The 27,909-nt window shown below is 32.0% G+C and overlaps 2 protein-coding genes across 3 annotated transcripts; both read left to right on the top strand.

Moving 5' to 3' along the window:
- Nucleotides 1-251: 251 nt before the first annotated feature.
- On the top strand, nucleotides 252-4,344 carry LOC134725577 (collagen alpha-1(III) chain-like). Its single transcript, XM_063589512.1, has 3 exons — nucleotides 252-469; nucleotides 2,218-2,313; nucleotides 3,547-4,344. Exons 1-3 carry the CDS (start codon nucleotides 298-300, stop codon nucleotides 4,155-4,157), a joined length of 879 nt encoding a protein of 292 aa, XP_063445582.1. The 5' UTR covers nucleotides 252-297; the 3' UTR covers nucleotides 4,158-4,344.
- A 3,003-nt stretch (nucleotides 4,345-7,347) lies between these two features.
- LOC134725576 (uncharacterized) lies at nucleotides 7,348-21,140 on the top strand. 2 transcript variants are annotated; one of them, XM_063589510.1, is made up of 12 exons: nucleotides 7,348-7,429; nucleotides 9,260-9,442; nucleotides 9,971-10,050; nucleotides 10,761-10,898; nucleotides 11,384-11,499; nucleotides 12,626-12,744; nucleotides 14,537-14,649; nucleotides 16,001-16,131; nucleotides 17,013-17,131; nucleotides 17,809-17,978; nucleotides 18,683-18,796; nucleotides 19,927-21,140. In XM_063589510.1, exons 2-12 carry the CDS (start codon nucleotides 9,329-9,331, stop codon nucleotides 20,183-20,185), a joined length of 1,473 nt encoding a protein of 490 aa, XP_063445580.1. In that variant the 5' UTR covers nucleotides 7,348-7,429; nucleotides 9,260-9,328; the 3' UTR covers nucleotides 20,186-21,140. The 2 variants fall into 2 exon arrangements, with proteins under 2 accessions (XP_063445580.1, XP_063445581.1); XM_063589511.1 differs by lacking the exon at nucleotides 7,348-7,429 and adding an exon at nucleotides 7,550-7,637.
- The last annotated feature ends 6,769 nt before the right edge of the window (nucleotides 21,141-27,909 follow it).

Below are 27,909 nucleotides of genomic sequence, written 5' to 3'. Positions count from 1 at the left end.
CAAAGCATTGAATAAATGCAGTAACTAATTTTGTTCGAGTTTATCAAAGAAAGCGATTAATTTACTTATCTATTAAATGACCGTAAAGAAAAAAAAACGTACACCAGACATCCAAGAATATGTTTTTTTCTGCTTGCCTTGCATTGTAGCTTATCAAATTATACTTTGAAACACACCCTCGTTTACTGAAATGATTGACACTTCGGTTTCTTTCGATTCGAATTGAGTTGATATAAAAGCCTTGAATCTGTTGAGTATTGTCAGTCGAAGGCTCATCGTTTTCTGAAAACTTTCACAATGCAGGTCCTCGTTGTCTTCTGTATAGGTTTAGCTGTTGCCTTTGCGGCTCCAGACACATCATGTTCCAGCCAGATTAGGGGATTGGAAGACGAGATGTCGGAGTTGAGAAAGATTTTCCAGACAATGAGCGATGAGATGGAACAGATGAAGGTTGTTGTTGATGACGAGGGTAAGTTCTTTAAAGTTTTGACACAAGTTTTCAGATTTTGTAAAGTATCTTGTTCAATTCAAAGCTTAAAATTGTTTGATACGTTTCCCTCAGTTTTAGTTTGTATTACCCGGAATTGTTTTTTCTCTATCGTTTTATGAATTTCGAACAGCGACAGCGGTATACCACTGTTCCCTTTATTTAAAACAAATCTGCTATATACAGTTCCCAACTTTTACTTTGTTAGCTTTCGTTGCCGCTATATACAGTAAGATTTTCCCAACTTTAACTTTTTAAGATTTCGGTTCCGCTATATACAGTAAGATTTTCCCAACTTTAACTTTGTTAGCTTTCGTTGCCGCTATATACAGTAAAATTTTCCCAGCTTTAACTTTTTAAGATTTCGGTTCCGCTATATACAGTAAGATTTCCCAACTTTAACTTTGTAAGATTTCGGTTCCGCTATAAACAGTTCCCTACTTTAACTTTGTAAGATTTCGGTTCCGCTATATACAGTAAGATTCCCAACTTTAACTTTGTAAGATTTTGGTTCCGCTATATACAGTAAGATTTTCCCAACTTTAACTTTGTAAGATTTCGGTTCCGCTATATACAGTAAGATTTTCCCAACTTTAACTTTGTAAGATTTCGGTTCCGCTATATACAGTAAGATTTTCCCAACTTTAACTTTGTAAGATTTCGTTGCCGCTATATACAGTTCCCAACTTTAACTTTGTAAGCTTTCGTTGCCGCTATTTACTGATTGACTATCAGTCTTTGAAGGTGATGTCTGTATCGTTGCATGCTAGTGCTTCGGTATTATCTTTATTGAATTGATACAAATGAATAATGTGAGATTTAGGCTATCCGACAATGAGGAAGTCGCCCAACGGCAAAAATAACACTCAAGACTTCTTTGTAAATTTCTATAAAATATTAAGATGTTGTATGATATCCATTAGGCCAACATGGTACTATCCACAAGAATATCATACTAGTACCTTAAATCACATTTATTTTCAATTTTTATTGTTTGCAATATTTTCAGTTTCTTAAAAGTTGAGCATTGGTTTCAATTGTTTATTTTATTCTTTTCATCCATATTATATCTTCAGCATATGATTAAATAAAAAGATATTTTTTGATCTGCCAAATATTTTTCAATTGCTTCGTCTTGCAATGTCTTCATAATTAATTTCGATTTTCAATTTATTTCTGTATTCGAGATTCTATTCATACGGAAAAAAAAATCATTACTTTCAATTCAAGACTGTTTCTTATTTTTGACGAGAAATATCATATAACATTTGAAAGTTAAAATCCTTGATATTAAATACAATATTTTGTAACAACTCTTTAATCTTTTTTTTTTATAACTTTTAACCATTTCGAGTAGATCTATGTTTTGTCTTTTTAATATTTAAAAAATAAAATTATGGATATATTTTGTGATGTGAAGTCTGTAACCTGTTTTGAAATATGAGTTGCGAATATATAATAATCACCAAACAAATAAGCAAATATTATAAATGCATTTATAATGAAAGAGAAGGAAACAATGTATTTCTTTTAAACTATGGATGTATGTGTGATTGACTCTTAATTCTACATATTATATTTTCTTTGTTTTCACGAAATCAGCAGAAGATAAAAGAAAAGAAAAATAGTGCGTCCGTGTCTAGTTTTGTGTTGTTTTATTTTAAATTTCGGCTTTCATTTGATGTTTATTATTATTCATTTCAATCTAATACCATTTGATTTATTTACAGAGCCATCAGTGAGGTCTAAGAGATCCGGTGCTTATGCCTATGCCGCTGCACCAGTCGCTTACTACAGAGGACCCCCAGGCCCAGCTGGTAGACAAGGTACGTACAGTTCTGAGTTAATTCTTCCTATTTATGTCAATAGTTTCGTACTCAACATCATTTTTATCGATGATATTGATGTAAGTCCTTTGTTACATACATCGCAGGACCTAAAAAAATCATGAATTACCCGTGGCCCATAAAAAAGGCTTTCTTGAGGAGAATTGTCTCATCGGCAATTATACTACATCTTCTTTTTTTTTATAATTTTGAATATACGAAGGCAACTGATCATGCACGTTAATATTTAAAATTGTTGTTAAAATGAAACTTCATAAATAATTTGAAATTAGCAAACATTTATAAATATACGAGTAATAAATTTCGGTTTGACACGTATAGATTTTGACTTAACCATCTTCGTTCGTTCAAAAATTATCTCTGCAAACATAATTGAGGGTGCGATGCTAGTTAATACACTCCCTTCTCTATCGTTCTGTCTTGTACACGACTAATGAATTTATTGGATATACAAGGAGTTCAGCATAATACGAGCTAAATAATTTAAGTCCAAACATGTTTAAGGGCCTTATTGTAATAAAGCTGACCAATAAATTATTTCCAAAGTTGGTGTTATCGCTCAGGATGTTACATACTGTCTTTGTTGGTTTGAACAGGAAATGCATTTCTAAAATATATTTGTTTATTAGTGAATTTTATATTTATTTGTCTTTTCGTCGACTATTTTTGCAAATAAAATATGTTTAAATTAAATTATTCGACTTGAAACAAGCAAACCTGGATAAAAAAATAGGTTTTTTTTTTTATTATTTCCTCGCTACATTGATTGTCTGTGGCAAGAAATTAAAAAAAAACACCCAGAGATTTAACAGGTTACATGAAAGTCTAAATCACCTTTGTGATAAGAATTTATTTATTAGCATATTTGCATTCATATTAAAAATATATATATATTATACGAATGAATAAAAAACTTGTATTTTCCATATATTTTACAGACCTTTACAGTTACGTATTTGTTTTAGTAATATGACCTGTTTAAAAAGGCTGGTCAACATTATCAAATTTTGACACCCTCTAACGTAATATGAAAAATAAACAGTTTGACAAACAAAAACGGTTCGTCTCAAAAATACAAAAACACAGGCCACATGTGGATTCTGCAGGGCTTACTTCAGTGTGTTGTAATGTATTCATAGCATTATAAATGACAATCAAACAGTTATATCAACAGAAGTTGTTATTAATAACTTTCTTTTTTTCTATTTTCAGGAGCACCAGGTCCAAAGGGAGACCAAGGATCATCAGGAGCAGAAGGACCTCAGGGATATCCAGGATACAAGGGTGAAACTGGTGACCAAGGAATAACTGGTGCCCCAGGACCACAAGGTCTTACTGGCGCCCCAGGACCACAAGGAGAGGTAGGAGATACCGGTGCACCAGGAGTACCAGGTGCTCCAGGTCCACAGGGCCCATCAGGACCAAAGGGTGAACAAGGATTCCCAGGACACCAAGGACTCCCAGGCGAACAAGGAGAAACCGGAGAGAAAGGTGACACTGGTTACCCAGGAATGACTGGTGCTCCAGGAATGATGGGAGCCAAGGGAGACATGGGAGTATCAGGTGCCCCAGGAGTTCAAGGTGAACCAGGACCACCAGGTGTTCAGGGAGAAAATGGACCACAAGGACCAATGGGACCACAGGGTGAATCTGGAGAACAAGGAGGTTCCGGACCACAAGGATACCCAGGACACAAAGGAGATAGAGGAGTAACTGGTGCCCCAGGAGCCAGAGGAGCAGCTGGTGCCGTTTACCAAGCACCTGCCCCCGTTTATGGAAAATATGTTGCAGCCCCAGTTTACACAAGAAATAGGAAGGGATAAATATCTTTAAAATTTAGTTTATACAATTGGCTGAAATTCCATAATATATTTTCTATTCCATCTCAGTCGTGTCTTCGGCTAGAGCGCTCTAGTCGATTAGTTCCGTGACGAGAACAACAGTTGTAGAATTTAAAAAAAAAGATATCTGTGATCTTGTCAAGATGAAATAAAAACTAAAACTTTTTTATCTTATCTTTGTTGCTTCTTGCTGGTAAACGTATACTCTAAGTATAGCTTATATTGGGCTAATTTTTTTTTAATATAAACAATTAGATGTGGTATGATTGCCGATGAGACAATTCTCCATAGAGACCAAATGACGTAGAGGTTCGTAACCATAGGTAACCATGTGTTTTTTTTACAAAAAGCAAACCTTATAATGCATATCAAGCAATAAAAATCACCTAGATGACAAATGTAAAACAATTCAAACGAGAAACAAAATAACCAACGAGTGTACAAAATAATAAACGAAATCAAATATGATATACAGCAACTAGTCCTAAAATACAAGACTACGAAGGTTCATACCATTTACATTCAAAGTTTTTATCGGATTTTTTTTTACTATCAATGTTCGAGTTTCAACATTAATAGTAAAAATAATATCCGATATAAATTATATGGACCTTCGAAGTCTTATATTATAGAACTATACAGCAACAAACGACATCCACTTAATTACTTGCACCTGATTTGGGACAGGCAAATTTAGAATGTGGAGGGATTAAACGTGTTTGTTGGTGCCCAACCGCTACCCAACCCGTGCAGTGTTTAGGCAAAACAACATAAGAAAACAATGTTAACAAATCCAATCGACACAAAGCAAAACCAACCAACAAAAACACAAAGGATATGTAACAAAGTACTCGCAGATACATATAATGCCGAAAATAATTCCAACATCCCTAGCTTTCAAATGTTTTGGTGTGATCGTTCCTGGTGAAGGTAAACTCTTGAAAAGCGCATTAGCCACGCATTCATAAAGTGAAATAACATTAACTGAGGAGATTAGTATTGTGATTGAGACAACTCAGTACAATACATATTGATGTCAAGATACCTCTTGTCACCATACATTCCGAGTCTTGATGGTATACGGTATGGAGTTTGGTCATTGTTGAGGGCATTCCTTTGGCATATATAGCAACACACATTTTCGTCCTTCAATCTCTTGTGGGAAGTTGTCTCATTGACTATTGAACCAGTGATACCACATCTTATTTGAACGTGAATATTACATTTTGTTTATGTTTCAACCAACCTTCCCGGGGTTCAATTTTCATATCAACCAAAGTACTAATTATAAGTGGTAAAAGAACATACAATTAAAAACGGGACAACAAAAACAATAAGTTACTCTTAAGCCTTAAATGGTATAACAAATTATATAAGTACCAGTACAAAAAATAAAAAATACAACGTATCATATATAATTGAGAATGGAGATTGGGAATATGTCAAAAAGACAACAACCCGACTGGCCAAGGAGCAGATAAGGGTCGCCAATGGGTCAATAATGCAGCGAGAAAATCCCGCACCCGCCTCAGCTGGTCCCTTATAAAAATTGTGTGCTAGTTCAGGAAAAACTGACGTGATGCATACAAATAAACAAAAATTAAAAACATACAAGACTAACAAAGGCCAGATGCTCCTGGCCTGGGACAGGCACAAAAATCAATGTATTCGTGTTCTCTTCGCCTTAAAAAAAAATGTTCAATACCGGCATAGTTAATAAAAGAATCAGATCACCAAGAAAATGATATCAAAGCAATCAAAATGTGTGCTTTTTTTTAAAGGCGCCGCCACTAAAAAAAAACTGTTTTGCCGGCAATTCTCATATGTAAAGTTAATCGGAAGCCAATTTTACAAGTCACATGAAAAAACGTTTCAGTTTGTTTTAAACACTGATATGAAAAAATTCAGGCGCGTCGGTCAGTATGTGAGAAACTTTTTTTTAAATAACAATTACTTTGGCAAACCTTTGTGAAATTTTCCGGAAGTTAAACAGAAACTGTTTATGGTCAAAAGAGTAAACTGACATAGAGCATAATATTGAAGTAAGTTTTCCCGTGTTTTACGGACAAAATTAACAGGTACTAAAAGTTATAGTCTGAGGTTTACATTTTTTTCCAACAAATAAATTGAATTGTCTTTTACTTCAAATGCAAAAAAAATAAACATTTTTGATTGTGTAGCAATGTGATGGATTTTGTTAGATTGTATAATGTTTTTATCAAATCTATATGCAGTTAGTTTTTTCACTTTTACAACAAAAATTGATCTCAGATTGTATTCGTATGCATAAAATGTAGCAATACTTTGATACTATGACAGGTAAGAAGTTATTTCAACTACATGTGTTCAGTTCAACTTAAGTTTTTAAAATTTCTTTTTTATAAGTTCAAAATCTTACTGATTTCCAATCATTTATATATCTAAAAAAAATTGTTACTATATATCTTATTTTTACGCTATAGAATCTATGAGTAATGATTTCATTCTTTTATGTTACTGCTATGCACACATTTTCGTATTTTTTTTTCTTTCACTTTAAACAACTTGCTTTAAACAAAGAACCGGCAATATAACGAATTCATTTTTGGCGGCCGGCGCCGGCATAATGGTCCGAGTACACAGTTATTTCGTAGTGCATTTCTTTTAGACAATACTTAAATGGAAATAAAATAAATCCCATCTGCACTTTCTCAATAATATTTTTACAGTGTGTTGTACTACTTTTGGGGCAAATTTATATCAAAATTATAGAAAACTTCATCGGCTCTAACTTAAAATATGGACAATTTATGTAAAGGGAGACGGATTTATAAAAGTTTTTCCAAACTTGTTTCCGAATCCCATATTTGAACTTTATGTAACATTGCAATATTTGTCTTGACATTTTTCATTAATAAATACTGTTTAATCTAAAGGGGGTCTTGGAATCTTTTGACAGCTTTTGAAATGCTAATTTTTAACCTTTTTTAGCTGGCCAAAACAAAATCATGAATAATTTTTTTTCACAGTGTAATTTTATTTTTGCTATTTGAGGCATAAAACATGAAGAACTAAATTTGGAAGGGGTATACAAAAAAATGACAAGTAACACACCACTATATTATACGATAACTGTGTACTCGGACCTAATACTGGTGGTGTTTCTTGATTGGAGGAATTTAATGGTATTTTTACTAGTAATGTTTAATTCTAGTTACAGTCCCCTAACCTTTCGGTACCAGGAAAAAATATGACAGAATAAAAATCAACTGAATGTAAGTTCTTTGTTATTGTACCACAACTGCTCTTGAAAGCTTAGAAAACTCACAGTATATGAAAGCCAAATGTAAAATACATGTGAATGATCAAAATCTCAAAGTTCATTATCTAGGACGTGACCTTTTGTTATTGCTAATTTAAAAAGCTGCATTGGTAAAATACATTTACCAGTTTACACTGTTGATGTAAATGTCCTTTGATTTTGTAAGTCTTTGTCCTTGGTTTTTGATTGATTACAGGGCTGTCAAGTTTTAATTACAATATTTGTAAAGATAAAAGACAATTAGAAAACATAGGTCATGTAGGTCAAAATGCTATCAAATAAGCATGAATGTGCTGACATCAAGCAACTTTTGTGAGACTTAAGTTAACTACACTGCATTTGGTTGAATCATGCATCTAAGACTAAATTATCAATCAGTTTACATCCAACATCCAAATTGATTTAGTGTAAAGACATCAAAAACAATCAGAGAAAAACATGACCTTGCACAGTGTCAAGATACAGGTATCTACTGATTGTAGAATGTGCAAATATATAAATGCATCATAATAATTTAGTTTGCTTTTATTTGAGGCAGCAACCGTTTGATTTTCCGGGGGGGGCTATGAATTTTTTTCTGGACAAATTTCCATTTCGCCTTTGGCAAAAGACAATCTATTTTTTTTACATCAAGTCGAAAACAATTATTTTCTTTCAATTTTAGCATTACATATAGTGGCAGCTGAGGGTGAAACAAACAATTTTTTTTCTCAGGGTCAAAAACAAATTATTTTTTTCTCCACAAACTGGAAACAAACTTTAAAAAAAATCCAAAGCCCCCCCAGAAAATCAAATGGTTGCTGCCTTACTGATTAAAAAATCAATAGTAATACCAATTAAAACAATATTCAAAGATCTAATTTATGAGTAATTACAATGTTGAATTGGTAACCCTTTAGAAATATTTAATTTAAAGGATCAATAAGTTTAACAATAGCATCAAAGACTGTATGTCTTAGTAATTTATTTTGTTGGGTTTCTGTCTTTTTGGCATTATATTTCAATATGTCCTCTTTATATTATATATTCTGAGTCTTCCTGCATATGATCCTGGTTCTCTCCATTAACTCTGGCTTTGTCAACCAGAGTGGACTCTGGCTTCCGCCACCAATAAAAATTCCTGCCTCAAAATGACCAATATAGTGCTCTGACAATATGACGTTGAACAGCAGACACCTGCAGTCAATCGATCCTTTCATTCATACATTTTTGTACATGTACATTGTATGTCAAAATAGAAAATTTTATATATTAAGCTTGAATATATACTATAAATATAAAAAAGAAGATGTGGTATGAATGCCAATGAGACAACTATCCACAAAAGACCAAAATGACACAAACATTAACAATTTATGGTCACCGTACGGCCTTCAACAATGAGCAAAGCCCATACAGCATATAGTCAGCTATAAAAGGCCCTGATAAGACAATGTAAAACAATTCAAGCGAGAAAACTAACGGCCTTATTTATGTAAAAAAATTAAAGAAAAACAAATTATATGTAACACATAAACAAACGACAATCACTAAATTACAGGTGTACACTACAAGTGAAACTGTATGACTGAAGCATAATTATTTACACAAAAACCATTCAACACCAAATCCAGTCTAGACCATACATGTACATGTAGAGTCTAGACCATCTAGACCATACATGTACATGTAGCTGTAAATTGAAAAACTTTCAACACCAACACAGTTTAAAACATAGCTACATGTACATGTATGTATTAGAAAGTTTTGAAGTTGAAATTTATTTGAAATATATTTTTTCTAGCTCAGTGATCCATGATGTTTTGGTAAATTACTGATATGGTTGTATAAAGATTAATTGCAATTGACAGCTATGGAGAAAAACATTTCTCTCGTCACAGACTTGATTGTTTATGGAATTATTTTGTTGTTCAGTTGGTACATGTATAAGATGTTGATCAAGCCCTTTTTATCACCACTACGAGCAGTAAGTTTTTATTTTTTCATCATTTCTTTTTGTGATTATCATTTTCATGCCAAGCTGTTTATAGCACAGAAAAAAATAATCTGTCTTATTATAAACTGAATATTAAACCTAACAATTTGAATTAATTGAGAAAATGAGTAAACTGCAATGAAACAGCAAACAAACAAGATTGTTTAACAAAAAAGTCATGTTTAAAAGAGGGACGAAAGATACCAGAGGGACAGTTAAACTCATAAATCGAAAATAAACTGACAATGCTATGGTTAAAAATGAATAAGACAAACAATAGTACACATGACACAACACATAAAGCTAAAGAAATAAGCAACACAGACCCAACAAAAAATGGGGGTGATCTCAGGTGCTCTGGAAGGGTAAGCATAATGTACATGATGTAAGTTTATATTAAAGAAAAACACAAGAAACTAAACTTGAGCACTAAAGTTAATGTGAACTTTATATACAAATGTATATAAAGAATTATTACAGATAAAACAGATGACAGTTGTATGATGTCTTTGTTGACAGGTTCCTGGATTAACATACTATCCAATAGTAGGAAATATGTTGGAAGCTAGAAGAGCGGAGGCTATGACTAATGCTTTGAGGTAAAGAATAGAGACTGAAAATAAACTGCACATTATACAAATGTTATTTACCAACATGATTTAGTGTTAGTCCTTAAAATTAAGTGGATAAACATTACAATACAATACGTACATGTATAAAAAAAAATCAACGATTATCATTAGATGTACATAAATTGTTTACAAGGAATGCTGATATTACACATGTAGATCAGAGAATTTTTTCTCTATTATTCTCATAATAGTAATGAACTAGAACTATGGCCTTATCATGTCCATGTCCTAAAAAGGCCATATGATATCAGGGCATTCTTTGAGTTAGCAATAAATTGTGTCATTTTCCCAAAACTCAAGCCAATCCCAAAAAGGCCATTATATATCAGGCAATCTCTGACTAGCAATAAGATGTGTTTGATGTCATTGTCCCAAACCTCAGGTAAGTCTGATAATGATGTCAGATATCAGGGCAATCTATGAGTACCCATGAAATGTGTTTGATGCCATTGATCAAAAACCCAATGCAAGTCTGAAAAGGATGTCAGATATCAGCGCAATCTCGGACTAGCAATAAGACGTGTTTGATGTCATTGTCCAAAAACCCAAGCAAGTCTGAAAAGAATGTCAGATGTCAGTTCAATTATGGACTAGAAATAAACAGGTATAACAGTTGCTATGAATACACAAAAAATGTGTACTTTACATTTCATTTTTCTTTCTTTCTATACTTGAAGGTGGATGACACAGCTAAAATCTAAATTGATAAGATTTTATTGGTTTGGAGGTCAAGAAAGGTTACTTACTGGTGACCCTGAAGTTTTTCAGCACATACTAGTTACAAATAGTAAAAATTATCACAGACTCGATGCACAGTAAGTTCACTGATCAAATCCACACAAAATTATGGTGTCTTAGTGTGAGTTTTTTGTCTCCACTTTTCATTTTGAGTTTTGTATACATTGTACCTAAAATTATGTAGCTCATTGTTGAAGGCCTTCCAACCTATAGTTGTTAATTTCAGTGTCATTTTGGTCTCTTGTGGACAGTTGTCTCATTGGCAATCATACCACATCTTCTTTTTTATATGATGCTAAATTAAGATAGTCAGCTAAAAAGAGAATTTTGGGCTGCACAAGGATTTGTATAGTACTATACAAATCCTTGGGATACACCCCTAATTTATATATATTACATTTATATAGCTCTTTCTAAATTGAAAGAGTCTTAGACAAAAGCTTTCCAGTAATCCTGAATTCCTTGTTGTAGAAAGAGTCCTAGATAATATTCAAATTAACTCTTAGGTTTCTAGTTAGGGAAATAGCCAAATCTGTTTAAAAGTTATTTTGTTATTTTTCAGGAATAATGAAATAACTGGATTGACAGGGAGTCCAGCATTATTTGTGTTGTCTGGGGAACACCATCATATGATTAGGAAGATTTGTAATCCTGGATTTGTTCTCAGTCTTCTTCATAGTAAGTTGTACAAATTCTGAAGTTTCTGATGGATGTCTGCAATAAAGTCTGGTGGTAAATTTAAAATGCATATTCAGTATTGAGAACATGATGATGTGATATGAGTATAAACCCTCAGGCCTGCTTAGTACTAGACTGACAGGCTAATTAGGTATAGGAAGATGTGGCATGAGTGCCAATGAGACAACTCTTAATCCAGATAACAATTTATAAAAGTAAACCATTATAAGCCAGATTTTATCATCCATGTTCACATGGTTTGCAGAAAGATATGTCACCCTACACAGAAACATTACTCTGACTCCAAACCAATACTGACTGCAGTTTGCTGAGACATTTTCAAGTCTTTGGTTTAACCTGGCCATGATTCAAACTACCTTCTAAGGATGTCTGCTTGTTGTGTTTTGGAATTTTAGTCAGATTTTCGGAATCCTCTGGTTTTATCCATTTGAATGTCTAAAAATATTTTCCCCATGAACCCCCATTTTTCTTTTTACAAATCTTTAACATGCATAGTTATAAGTCATTTATAAAAGTCTTATAAAATTTTATTTATCTTTTAATAGTATTTGAGAACTTTAACTGGTCAGTGGTAAAGCTATGAAAAATCAAGAGAGAACATTTTCCCACCGAAATTCCAATGGCTTATATCTCGAAATAAAGCACATTGATCCATATATTTTTTTTGCTTTTTTGCTTTTTCAATTTATTCTTTATCAATACATACTAGTTTTATGAAAAGTTATATATTTTGAAACTGAGCAGCAAACATCCTTAAGGATACCCTGGTTTCCAAAACAGGTGTTTTTTCCTGACATGACTTGCAAATTTATTTGTGTTCGCCTGATCTATACCTGAAACATTTGCATGATGTAAATGATGTATAGATGAAATCAGTCACTTTCACAGAAGGAAAAAAAATAGTTCATTTGATCTCTTTGACAAGAAATTATCTGCTGTACCTGCACACCTTTCTGGTGGTCATATTAAAAGTAATATAATACCTGTAAAAACGAATCCTAATTAAAACCTTCTCACCAAAATCATCTTTACCTAATTCAGACTTGCCTGAGAAGCTTATGATATATTTGAGCCTTTAACTTTTTTTCTTACTTTTATTGAACAGCTATGGTTCCAGTATTCCAAGAAAGAGGTAATGCATTATTCCAACTGTACAACCAAGCATTATCACAATCTAGTACAGATACTACAGATATAGATATTCAAGCTACCCTGAGTCGTTTAGTAAGTTATAAAATTAACATATATGTGCATAAATTATTTATATGTTACTTTATAGTTTGTATTATATATGGTTGTTTAAATTATGAAAATTGATTAAATAGATTAACTGATTATCTGCTGTTTATACTATCATATACAATTTTCCTGAAATTTTGAAAATCTGTTCACAACCTCACTGTCAGCATGATGTATAAGTTTCAATACCAGAAAAACATGAAACTTTTAGAAGACATAAAAGCAGTTAAGTGTACTGTTTCTTGATAAGTTATTCATTGTCCTGAATCTCCATAAAATAGTATAGATTTAGTAATTATTGTGTGCATTTATAAGACGAGTAAGATTTTAAGAATGGACAAAAATATGAAAGGAGTACTTGGACCATTTTTTTAAAACTTAAGTGTCTATTTTATTTGATTCTATTAGTTTATGTGAAAGATTTTCACTAATTTTGTCATTAAAAACGATCCGATTTAAGCTCAAATATGAAAAATCTACCAAATATGCCGAAAAAATGTCACTTTTCAGATGGTTTTTGTCAAAAATGAAAGTAGCCGCATCCGTGTTCATCCTCAACCTTTATATATGTTATGTATTATCATCAAATACAACTTGCATTTCAATATTAAGGATGAACACGAATGTGGCCACTTTCGTTTAACACGAAAACCGTCTAAAATTATTCTAAAATGCAAGAATTGTGAAGATTTCAGTGATTTAGCATGACTTTATGGTGCTAGTACCCGATATATGTGCCATGTATTGTAAAAAACAGGCCATATTTATGTAGCAGAAGCATTCTACTGTTCCAAAAATAACTAAAAGTTTACATTTTAACAATTTTTCCAAACTGCTATATTTTGGGGTTAAAAAAGGTGTCTTACCGGACCTTCTCCTTTGTTATTGCAATTTCAGGAAAAAACACATACAGATACAAGAATAAGATATCAAAATAACAGTTCTTAGTATTGAGATACTCACCAAGATTTATGGGCTCCTATCATAGAATAAAAAATAAATGTTAAAATTTGATTGAAACACCACTTATGTATATTGTAAGAACACATAAGATTTCAATGTTATAAGATATTTATTTATTTCAACCTATTATTGCACCATCATATATATTCAATTGTTGTTTTATTATTTTATACTTCTTTTGTGTGAAAATGCCATTCTGTATACCTTTGTTCATACATATTGTGCCAGTCTATTTGTTACAATAAAGAAAATTCGTTATAAAAAAAAAGAAGATTTATGGATGAAGACAAATAATTTTTCTATATTTCAGACATTAGATGTGATATGTAAGTGTGGTTTCTTTATTTCAGACATTAGATGTGATATGTAAGTGTGGTTTCTATATTTCAGACATTAGATGTGATATGTAAGTGTGGTTTCTTTATTTCAGACATTAGATGTGATATGTAAGTGTGGTTTCTTTATTTCAGACATTAGATGTGATATGTAAGTGTGGTTTCTATATTTCAGACATTAGATGTGATATGTAAGTGTGGTTTCTATATTTCAGACATTAGATGTGATATGTAAGTGTGGTTTCTTTATTTCAGACATTAGATGTGATATGTAAGTGTGGTTTATATGTGATATGTAAGTGTGGTTTCTATATTTCAGACATTAGATGTGATATGTAAGTGTGGTTTCTATATTTCAGACATTAGATGTGATATGTAAGTGTGGTTTCTTTATTTCAGACATTAGATGTGATATGTAAGTGTGGTTTCTATATATCAGACATTAAATGTGATATGTAAGTGTGGTTTCTATATTTCAGACATTAGATGTGATATGTAAGTGTGGTTTCCAGTATGATCTACAGTCTATAGAGAATCCAAAGTCCACTGGTGTAATGAGATTTAGACATCTTGTAGATTCTGTTAGAACAACGTAAGCTTACACTTAAAGTTAGAATAGAGAACATATCACAAGGCTTTTGCTTAAAAAGTGTACAATTATTTATGACCACTTATTCATACCATATAGAATTTATAATGATACTAAAAATATCTATTCATACAACTGCCACAGTGGTCATATGGAAAGAGTGTTCTTGCCTTGAGTGCAGGAGGTCATGGGTTTGATCAAATTAAAGTTGTAAAAATTGGTATTTGCTGCTACTCTACTTATGATGCACTGAGGAGTATGAGCAAAGTCTGCTCAACTTGAAGTTGAAATAATGTTTTGGTAGTGCCTTGAAAAGGGGAAATGAAGTCTTGAAGGACACTGAAAATTACCAAAAAAATGATAATTGCTTATGTACATAGTATAAGCGGAATACAGGAATCTGACAAAATTGTATGCCGTATCCAGGATCAGAACCCCCCAATGAGATCTTGGTAAGGGTGAAAAGTCTTCCCAAAGAATTACCTCGTAAATTATTATGTTAAAAAATACATTAAAAGTATCAATCAAGTACAAAACAGGATTCATATCCATATTACAGAAACATGTTCTCATCCTGTTATGTATGATGTTTGATCGTAATGGACATGGATGAAATATTTGCCACTGACATTAAAAGAAAACAACAATCAATTTTGTTATGCATGTTAAACCCACACACATTCATCATCATTATTACTTTATGCTGGAAATGATAACAGCTCATAAAATTTAAAAAAACAAAAAAACATTCATAGCAGTATCATTTCTATAAACATTGCAGTTAGGGAGCTACCATTTGATTTTTAGGGGGGGGGCTAGGATGAAATTTGAAAAAAATAGGCAGGACAGGAGTTTTGAGTAAAAGAAAAGGCAGGATGAGACACTTGCCAAAAAAAAAAGTCAGGACATAATTTAGGTAAACTAAAAATAAAAAGGCAGGACCGAACAGAGTGAAAAATAAAAAGGCAGAACAGAGATTACAGCTAAAAAAAAATGCAGGACAATTTTTTTTATCCTAGTCTGTGGTCTATGCATCCGTTCCTCTGTGTGGTTCGTCATAATGCTTTGGGGCCTGTGCGTTCTTTCCTCTGTGTGTTCGTCTGTCTGTTCCACATGCACTTTAGGTTAAAGTTTTTGATGAAGTTGAAGTCCAATCAACTTGAAACCTAGTACACATGTTCCCTATGAAATTATGATTTAATATTGATCAGAGTTTTGACCACAGTTTTATGGTCCACTGAACATCCAAACGATAGTGCAAGTAGAGAATTGTGTACTATAATGCATTTATTTTTTGGTTTATTTTTCATGTATCAATTATAATAACTTATATGTAGAATTACACTTTTTGTAGTTTTGTAGATTTACTGCCTTTTTCAAGACTACTTCCTACAAAGAAAAATAAGAAAACAGCAACAGATAAAGAATTTATTGTAGAATTTACCAGCAAAATTATTAAAGAATATGAAATGCAAGAATTAAATGGTAGGTATATTGCTATACAAAATTAACAATTTGGTGGAATGTTTGTGAATGAGACATCTTCAAACTAAACAATTCTATGTAATGTAATGGCCTGAAACAATGAGCAAAACTTATACCATAAATGATTATTTTACACATTACTCATTATGAAAATATTGTACCTTATTATCTCATCTATTGTAAGAAGAAAGGATCATAAGAAGTATTTATTAAGCAGTTTTTTTTCTATTGGACATTTACCATCCAATAACTACTTACTTAATTTATAAAAAAAAAATGGGTACTCGGTGCAATTTGGGTACCGTGACGTTACCCTAATGTAAGTTAAATTAATGGCAAAACAATACCTGAATTAATTCTTGATGATTCAATTTAATTTGATAATTTATTTACATCTCACTGCATGCATTCAGTTATAAAGTTTATGCATGTACACACCTTTATCTACAATTAATTATCAAATATGATTAATAAAATGGTAAATATATTTCTCTAATTCTTCGTCAATTTATCCCTTTCTGCACCCATTGTATAAAAAAATTTAATCAACGTGTGGTTCTTTTGATCTCAGTACTTCATTGGTTAAAATCCGATTGTGACGACGAGGCGGCTCGGACTTTAAATTTGAAAATTTAACTGTCTCAAGTGGATAAATATGGTATTACACTCGATGCAGTGGTATAATCTATATGTATTCAATAACTGCTTAAAACTACATGCTCAAATAACTACCAGATAGCAAATATGAAACTGGGGAAAGTCCTCACTTTTAGGTACATTCATGTAAAGCTTCTTACATGATGTAGCAAAGAAAACAATTTTCAAAAATGTGAAAGTGCTTTACATTATAATTGAAAGATTTGACTCTTTTTTTCCTACAGCAAATAAACATAGAGATTTGTTAACATCATTGATGTCTGCCAGAGATTCTGAAGGATCAGGATTATCTGATAAAGAGTTATTTGGTCAAATCATTGGATTTATTTTTGCTGGATTTGATGTAAGTAACTTTCATTCAGAAAAAAGATTCATTTATTATTTTTTTTTTTAACAATTATCACATATTTGAGACATATTATTAATTTTAACAATAAATTACAGATCTATTTTGAGCTTTCTTCTATTTGATAGAACTATTTACTCTGGTCTGAAAATATCACTGGTATTTGTAGAATTTCCTGACAATTGTACAACATGTATTGGTGTTATTTCTGCAGGTTCCTACATATGTATTAAGGTTGCAAATAAAGTATGAGGTTGAATACTTCATGTAAGATTTTTTTAGTGTACTTTTTTTTAATTTAAGCGTCACTGATGAGTCTTTTGTATACGAAATGTACGTCTGGCGTATATACTAAATTTAGTCCTGGTATCTATGATGAGTTTATTTGGATTATTTATTATTCTTTGGATTCTGTAAGATAGGGATACCACTAAATGAAATGTATCACAAAGTACACATTTTCTAAAATCACTGAAAGCAGACTATTTGAGAACCAATGTAACCTCAATTTTTTTTTCTTAATCCAAAAAAATTGGTACACAAGAAATTATTAAATCCACTGTATTTTGCAAATTTGCTTTCAGAATACTCAAAATACACTTCCTGTAAGGTTAAGGGAAAGATTATTTTCTTATCTAATCCTAACCTTTAAATAACCTTTGTTATAATTTCAGACAACAGCCACAGCTATGACATGGATTTTATTACAGCTAGCACAGTATCCAGAAGTACAAGATAAAGTAAGAGCAGAGGTGAACCAAGTATTCTCAGATATATCTGAATGTGACTCAGAAAAGTTAGACAAGTTAAAATACCTGAACTGTGTTATCAAGGAAACCATGAGGTAACTGTTAATAAAGGCATAGTGACGCCTCAAGTTGTGAAGCTTCTTTCTATTGAATGTCCATTGTCTTTGATCTCATTTTCATTGTTCAGTACATTTCCTTCTTGCAGCTTTTTTTTTAATCTTGACCTCATTTGTGTCTCATTGGTTAGTCTTTGAATATTAAAGTTACATCCTTTTCTTAGATAACATAAGCAGTGGTTTATCTCTATTTGGTAAAGGCAGTGCTTGTAAGTTGTACATGATCCTTTTCATTGGGTTTCAACTGACCTGCACCTCATTTTTATGGTTCATCGGTCATTGTTGTGATTTCTCTGATACTATAAGCAATAATTTAATTATGTAGGGTTTCATCTATCCTTGACTTCATGGTTCTTTTGTAAATGGTAGGATTTAATGCTTTAGTCTGTTTTTAAGATACTCAAAGCAATGGGTCAAATTTATTTGGTGTACAACATGATTGTAAGGTATGCAAGTCCCTCTCACACTTCTTTTCCGCTGACTTTACTTTCTTGGTTCTTTTGAAAATGTTATTTTTGCATAAAGGTTGGTTTCATAGATATTACCTGGTATAGACAATAGGTCAATTGTATTTGGTGTAGGGAATGATTGCAAAGTTTATTGATACTGTTAAGTTTACCTGTAGTTAAACTTTTCTCTTTAAGACTCAATATATATGTGATAAAATAAAATTTGTTTTTCAGATTATTTCCCCCAGTTCCATGTTTCTTTAGGAAGAGTTTACATGATGATGTTATAAATGGCTACAAAATCCCAGCAGGAACTGTTATAGGCCTCCATGTTGGTGCATTACATAGGTATATATAATAACGATCATACTAAGGTATTAAAATGGCTACAAAATCCCAGCAGGCACTGTTATAGGCCTCCATGTTGGTGCATTACATAGGTATATATAATAATAATCATACTTGGGTATTAAAATGGCTACAAAATCCCAGCAGGAACTGTTATAGGCCTCCATGTTGGTGCATTACATAGGTATATATAATAATAATCATACTTGGGTATTAAAATGACTTCAAAATCCCAGCAGGCACTGTTATAGGCCTCCATGTTGGTGCATTACATAGGTATATATAATAACGATCATACTAAGGTATTAAAATGGCTACAAAATCCCAGCAGGCACTGTTATAGGCCTCCATGTTGGTGCATTACATAGGTATATATAATAATAATCATACTTGGGTATTAAAATGGCTACAAAATCCCAGCAGGCACTGTTATAGGCCTCCATGTTGGTGCATTACATAGGTATATATAATAATAATCATACTTGGGTATTAAAATGACTACAAAATCCCAGCAGGCACTGTTATAGGCCTCCATGTTGGTGCATTACATAGGTATATATAATAATAATCATACTTGGGTATTAAAATGACTACAAAATCCCAGCAGGCACTGTTATAGGCCTCCATGTTGGTGCATTACATAGGTATATATAATAATGGTTTTACTATTAAAAATGACTACCAAATCCAAGAGATACATGTCCATCTGACATTGACCTCATTTTACAGTTGCACGATTAAGATTTAGTGATGAGGTGGTTTTCTCAAGTACTATTAGTAAAATGTCAACTATCTTTGGTGAATACAATGATTAAAATGTGAACTTGTATTTCTGACAAGGTTTGACTTCTATATCATGGATCACTGATAATGTAAAATCTAAAACAATTTCTGAAATAAAATTAATTTTAATTAGTAAAATAGTAAAACAGTGGCAGTTTTGTTATTTATTTTGCTGAAGTTGTTTGAACGTTTGAAAAATTGTGCCATGTTATTATGTTCAATCAGTAGTGAATGAGAGGAAGTATATGTAAATTGCAAACTCTGCTGACAGGAAGTGTACTTTTATTTTGCAATAATTTATATTTTATATTTGATGTAGCAGTAATTAAAAGTTTATTTTATTTCAGATTGAACGTGGAAGATGGAGAAACCTTTAGACCAGAGAGGTTTTTATCACCTTCAGAATCAAAGACATTTATGCCATTCGGTAAAGGACCATATATGTGTATTGGAAATAAATTTGCTCAATTGGAAATTAAAACTGTGATATCAAGACTCGTTAAAGAATTTAAATTTGAAATGAAACCTGGATTTACATTCCGTAGGGTGATGAGTATAACTATAAGACCACACCCTTCATTGGTACTGAGAATATCCAAAATATGACAGATTTGTATTGATAAAACTTCAAAAAGTTTTAAATTCTCAGGAAATCGTTTTTTTTTTACAGATTTTGTAACATATGCAACCATGATTGTAAAATTTACATTTAAAAAGTATTTATTCCTTCACTACTCTAATAAATAGTACATTTTGATTTGTATAACTGCAAGCACTAAAAATGTAAAATGTTTGAGGTTTTTTCTTAGTGCCTGTATATCAATTCAATATTATTTGTCATTTTGGTGCTCTTTATAGCTTGCTAATCTATGTGAGCCAATGATTTTCCTCTTTGAATTGTTTTACACTATAGTCATGTTGGTGCTTTGTATAGCTTGATAATTTATGTGAGCCAAGGTCATGTGTTAAAGGCTGCACCTTGATCTATAATTGAATACTTTTGATACATTGGGACATGGATGTTGAGTTTTCTAATTATCCCTCATACCACACCTCCTTTTTTATATTCAAAGCATAATAATCTCAAGGTATGAAGCAATCATTTTGTTATGCCTGTGCTTATGATAGTAGGGTGTTTATGTTTATAAGTCTGTGTAAATGTGTTCTCACATGACATTTGTTCTGCCAGAACTTAATTCTTAGGAAATATGTTCCACTAGAAGTAATATTTAATATCACAGAAAGTTTAGCTCACCTAGCCCAAAAAATGAAGATTTTTGCTTTTATCTCTGAAACCAAAGCATTTAGAGCAAATCTGACACATGGTAAAGTTGTTCATCAGTTGCAGATCTATCCGCCATGAAATTTTCAGACAAATCATACAATCCCCTAAATTGGTATTTTAAGGAAATTTTGAAGTTTTTGGTTATAATCTTATTATCTTAATATAGAAAGAGATAAACTTTAAACAGCTGTTATGTTCAGCAAAGTTAGATCTACTAATAAATGAACATGAACACAATTGTCAACTGACCCCTTAGGAAGTCATTGCCCTTTAAAATCTTTTTTTTTTTCCCCATAATTTTTTGTTATTATTTCCCAAAATTTTGTCATCTTTTACTACTGAGAGAAATTTAACCAAACTTGGCAACATCATAAGAGTATCTTGTTGAAAAAATGTGTCCAATGACCCAAACCTGTCAACTAACATGGCCTTCAATGCCAAAAATAGAACATTAATTTTTAATTGTTAGGTGAGTGACTATGTTTTGCAGAATTTACAGTACATAAAAATAAGTGCCAGCACTGTAAAATTTGTTTCTGAACTAATTTTTTTACCAAATTTTGGATTAGTCTTGAAAAAAAGCTCCATGAATTTTGTTCCGATATTGAATAATTAAAAGAATTGAAACAAGTTTCAGAAAAATATTTCCATATATTTTTTTCACTTGAACCTATTTAACAGAAAAAAAAACCAAGTTTCTTTGCAACATATTCACTATACTTTTCATAAATGCTAATGCAATCTGCATACATGAGGGTACATTTCCAATTAAAGGTATGAACACTACTCTAGGATGAAGTATAGAAATACAAATGATGGTATTGTATTATATTTGATTTTAATGAATTACCCTTTTATCAAAACATTCTATAGTTGTACCTGATAAATTTAATACGTACCATTGAAGTCTAAAAACAACACGAAAACATTAAAAATATGGTAATTTAAAAAAAAAAATCAAATTAAGTCCGCATATAAATTGTTCATAGTTGCATGATTAAAAAGCAAATGCACAACGAAGATAACCAACTGTGATAAATATTTCAAACGAACTAATTTATTTTTCTACGAATTCTTATATGAAGTAACATGAAATATTCATCAATAAATGATTGATGCTTAGTTGATATTTTGGCCAAATGTTATAAAAAAAATGCTATACTCCACAGGATCCATATTGGATGTTTACACTTTTTATTATCAATATAATACATGTTTTTATTATACACTTTAATGACAACTTTACATCACTTATGACAATGATGAGTTTTAAAGATATTAACTTGAAAAACCAGTAGAACATATTTCAATAACAAAGGAACTTATTTCAACAGGTAAGGAACATATTTCACTTAATATTTCACCTTGGAATCGCGGGTTTGGTTTTTGTCTTAACTGTTTTATTTCCAGACTAAGAGCCAGGGGGATGTAGCACTGACTGCCTTAGAGGGGGGCCCTCTCCAGTCATGCCTCAGTGATTCCCCAAAACAATAAACAATAAATCAAATATTCCAGGAAAGGGGGGGCACCGTCGCCCTGTCCCCTAAATCTGCCTCTTGAAACAACAAAAACCTTTTCAATTGTGCTATTTTTAAGTAATCTTGCTGTTTTATACTTCTTCTTGATCGTTAATCAGCAACAGAAAATATCCATCGCGCTGATGTTGTGTCATCAAGTGCAGGTACTGTACAAGTTTTGATCAACAAAACCGAAAAAAGTATATAACTATATGCAAGTTAACTATATACAAGTTTAAAATTGTGGTAGGTTCATGTCTGTGTACTTGTCAAAACCCTTGTTCCTGAGTTTGTGTACAAGATGGCGATGTAGCACGGTATCGAAGGCCTTACTGAAGTCCAGTATATCTGCTTGAAACATAAATTAGATTTTTTTCCTTTGATGTTTTTATGAAATAATTTGCTTAAAAAGTGTGGTGAGGGAAAACCATGGTATATTATATGCAAATTAATGTTGTACCATACTTTGCTAATTAAATATGCAACTCAACTAGAATTCAAAGGAAAAAAGGCGGAGCTTCAGCCATGGTATAACATATTCATGTTCATGTTATTCCATGGCTGAAGCTCCACCTTTTCAGTTTTAAATGTATCCGCCTCTTAAATATTTAGAAAACTGTTAAACGTACTAAAAGGTCAAGATCTTAATTTGCTTTCATTTCATAACAAAAAGCAATAAATAATGTGTACCCAAATCTTAAGAAACTTTTTTCAAACTATATATATAAGATTGTTACGAATTCCCCTTATTTTGGAAACAATTACTAAATGTTTCTTCTTTAAGTTGTGAAAAAAATGAAATGTGAAACTATCATTTCCTTTGCGAAGATCCAATTAAATTTCGATTTAAAAAAGGGGGTACCTATAGAAAAAGGAATAAATATCGGCTACAAATATCTGTGAAAAAACATGATTTTTTTTTTGCGATCAATTAGGGGAACGTACACTATCTACGCTCCCTGGATCCGCTACTGTTTAAATATAGTGTTTTTCATTAAAATTGTGTTTTAATAAAATTAAATATCTAATAATCGAATTAATAAAATAACGGAAGAAAGCAGTTTGTACGAAAACTAGAAATGTACAAATATGCATTTTTCAATGAGATGAAAATTCTTTAAAATATGATTAATTTGTATGATACTTGAAAACAAAACAAAAACAATTCTTACCGCCATTAGAATTATTATTTAATCCTTGTCCGACGCTGGAATCCGATATTTTTGTTTACCTCAGTCTGATGACATTATGAAGTTACTTGCGCAAACAACCATACACGGGGCGCAAAACTAAATAAAAATCGGGAAAATCTGACATTTTCTTTCCTTTTTTGCAAATTCGGGGGTTCGATTACATGAAATACACAAAAGATCATACACGAGGCGCAAAAGTGACTTGCGCGAGCTTCCATTTCATTGGATAAAACTGTAACGTGATCAATTTCCAATATAAGTTGAAGGTCTTGAAGCTGTCAATCATTTTATTTATATTACAAATTTTATATACCATGTGTCTTACTCATTAACATATTTAAACAAACTCATCCTTCGGATTCGTTTGTTTAAATATGTTAACTCGTAAAAACCATGGTATATATAGTACTTGGTCTTTATTATCTCTTGTAACTTAAATTAGATTTTTTTCCTTTAATGTTTTTATGAAATAATTTGCTTAAAAAGTGTGGTGAGGCAAAACCATGGTATATTATATGCAAATTAATGTTGTACCATACTTTGCTAATTAAATATGCAACTCAACTAGAATTCAAAGGGAAAAGGCGGAGCTTCAGCCATGGTATAACATATTCATATTCATGTTATTCCATGGCTGAAGCTCCACTTTTTTTTTTAAATGTATCCGCCTCTTAAATATTTAGGAAACTGTTAAACGTACTAAAAGGTCAAGATCTTCATTTGTTTTCATTTCATAACAAAAAGCAATAAACTATGTGTACCCAAATCTTAAGAAACCTTTTTCAAACTATATAGGATTGTCACGAATTTCCCTAATTTTGGAAACAATTACTAAATGTTTCTTCTTTAAGTTGTGCAAAAAAATGAAATGTGAAACTATCATTTCCTTTGCGAAGATCCGATTAAATTTCGATTTTAAAAGGGGGTACCTATAGAAAAAGGAATAAATATCGGCTACAAATATCTGTGAAAAAACATGATTTTGTTTTGCGATCAATTAGGGGAACGTACACTATCTACGCTCCCTGGATCCGCTACTGTTTAAGTACAGTGTTTTATCATTAAAATTGTGTTTTAATAAATAATCTAATAATCGAATTAATAAAATAACGGAAGAAAGCAGTTTGTACGAAAACTAGAAATTTATAATTATGCATTTTTCAATGAGATGAAAATTCTGTAAAATATGATTAATTTGTATGATACTTGAAAACAAAAACAAAAACAATTCTTACCGTCATTAGAATAATAATTATTTAATCCTTGTCCGACGCTGGAATCCGATAATTTTGTTTACCTCAGTCTGATGACATTATGAAGTTACTTGCGCAAACAACCATACATGGGGCGCAAAACTAAATAAAAATCGGGAAAATCTGACATTTTCTTTCCTTTTTGCAAATTCAGGGGTTCTATTACATGAAATACACAGAATATCATACACGAGGCCCAAAAGTGACTTGCGCGAGCTTCCATTTCATTGGATAAAACTGTAACATGATCAATTTCCAATATTAGTTGAAGGTCTTGAAGCTGTCAATCATTTTATTTATATTACAAATTTTATATACCATGTGTCTTACTCATTAACATATTTAAACAAACTCATCCTTCGGATTCGTTTGTTTAAATATGTTTTAAAACTCGTAATAACCATGGTATATATAGTACTTATTCTAGCTATATCTTCTGTGGTGTTTAAAAGCTGTTGTTAGGACGAGTGGGTTTTCCTGAATACATACTGGTATTGTGACAGGAGTTTCAGTGTTGTTATCCATGTTGTTCAAAATGCTAATAAAGATGATGTGCCCCATAATGTTGTAGGGATAGATGTAAGAGAGACAGGACGGTAATTTACTGGATCTGTCTTATCGCCCTTTTTGAAATTCGGGATGACATTACCGATGAGACAGTCTGTTTGTACTGTTCCTAATTTGATGAATTTATTAAATATTATCTCCAAGTATGTTCTGCTGTCTGTTTCAGGACTCTGAAAGGTATCAAATCAGGTCCTGTTGCTTCATTGGGATTTATATTTTCAGCTGTTTGATAATTCCAGGTAATGACCATATTTATTGGTTTCATGTGTACAATAGGTCTTGGTAATTTTGGTAGCCTAAATTCAACATCTGTATAGAATCGTATGTCTTAGTGCTGATTAAAAACAAAATCAGTAAAATGCTGATTCGTACTGCTAGTTTGCTTTTTCTTCTGCATGTATGATGTTCTTACCATTCTTATTAAGCATGCTGATGTTACTACTGTCCTTCTTCATACCTTTTATATATGACCACAACTTCTTGGTTGTAGCATATATTTGTTCTCTGAAACTGTCGGTATGTGCCTTTGTTGGTTCTTCTGGTGTCAAAATGTTTTTGACATATTGGTCGTGATTGCTTTGAAGTTGCTTTTACACTTTTCCTATAAAGTTTTAAAACTTCCCAGTGTTGCTTATCGTTTGATATTTTTGCTTTGTTGTAAAGTCTGTTTCTTTCTTATCATTTGTTTAGTTTCTGTTGTCATCCGGGGAGGATTCCGTCTCGTGGTAGTATGCTGGTATGCTAATTTCAATTGATTCTGTCACTATGTTTTTGAAGTTTGTCCATGATGTTTCTACACCTTCTATTGCTGTCTTCTTTGAATTTTGATCTTAAGTCTGATCTTATACATACCATGTTCCCCTTTTTATACATGATGTATATTTTCCTAGGCGTTTTTTTTTTATGAATTTTTGCCTTTGTATTTATAGTGATCTGAACAAGGTTATGGTCACTTATTCCTGGTTCTACTTCTACTTTCTTTATAAGGTTAGGGTTGTTGGTGAAACATAAATCTAGAATGCTGTTGATTCTTGTTGGTTCTGATACAATCGGTTTAATATTGAAGTTATTTATGATATCTAGCATCTTTTGGTTGATGTTTGTACCATGGTGTGATTGTTCCACGTTCCCATTTTATGCTTGGAAGATTGAAGTCGCCCATTAGTATAATGTTGTTGCTATTTGTATCAATCATATTTCGTGATGTCTCAAGGTTTTGAAGGCCTTCTAATGTGCTTTTTGCATTTTTGTAGAAGGATCCAATATAGAGGCTTCCTTTTTTTTGTATTTTAGTCCAAATAATCTCACATTCAGTTCTTAATTTGGTTTGTTCCGTGCTTATAAGTGTTGTTTTGCTTGCTATTAACACTCATGTATCTCCCTTTTGACGGTCTTTGGTTATTTCGTTGGTTGAATAGATGGATTTTGAAAGCTTTTATAAAAAAAAAGAAGATGTGATATGATTGCCAATGAGACAACTATCCACAAAAGACCAAAAATGACACAGAAATTAACAACTATAGGTCACCGTACGGCCTTCAACAATGATCAAAGCCCATACCGCATAGTCAGCTATAAAAGGCTCCGACAAGACAACTTTGTCCACATCAAATCCTTTAGAGGGGCCTCAGTGGCCGAGTAGACTGGTCTAAATGGACCGTTACTATTGTAATCGCTAGCCAGTCAACACTGAGGTTGTAAGTCGAACCCCGCTCTTGCAAGTGTACTCGACTCAAATCTTAATTTACCAGGATTGTCAGTTTTCCTATTGAAGACCGTTGGTTTTCTCCGCACACTCCAGCTTCTAATGGTTTACATTTATCATTACTCAAGCTTTATACACTGATTTCACAGTTTGATTCATATTTACTCGCATGCTCATGTGAGTATACCGAAAGTTGACAGGCTGTACAAGCGTCACGGATAAGTTTGACAGTTAAAATCATTATCTGTTTACTGTTGTTGAAGTTTTTTGTGCTGTATAAAGCAGTTATTGGTATACTAGACTGAGAGGAAACATTTGTGTCATACTGTATAACAATAAAGATTGAACGGTCGGATGGGAAACAAAACCTTTCGGAAATGTTCCAAGAAAAATGTGTAGAAATTTGATCTGCATAAGGAAGGTCTTTTTTTTTGAGTCATAGATCAACTGAATGGCAGTCTGATCTTTTAATTAAACTATAATGTTATATTCCATATTGTACCTTTTTAACTGAATTGTTTTTTGTCGGGAATGTGTGTTTTGCCTTTATAAAATGCAAATAGCACTTATTTATATAATAAGATGCGTCAAAGGCACTTTTCTAGTTTGAATTCAACAATAACCTACAGAAAATGAAACGCAAGTATTCAACTGTATTATAAATTGTGACGAGGTATATATATATACAAACTGTAAAGTTAAATTTCTCGTTTGAATTGTTTTACATTGTCATCTTTGGTCTTGTGGAGAGTTGTCTCATTGGATAATCATCACATCTCCTTTTAAGCTCACCGGGCCCAAAGGGCCAAG

Source organism: Mytilus trossulus, chromosome 7 (genome assembly GCF_036588685.1).
Source record: "Mytilus trossulus isolate FHL-02 chromosome 7, PNRI_Mtr1.1.1.hap1, whole genome shotgun sequence".
Lineage (NCBI taxonomy): Eukaryota > Metazoa > Mollusca > Bivalvia > Mytilida > Mytilidae > Mytilus > Mytilus trossulus.
The sequence above is the reverse complement of the archived record's forward strand: the minus strand, read 5'-3'. Positions and strand labels throughout refer to the sequence as shown.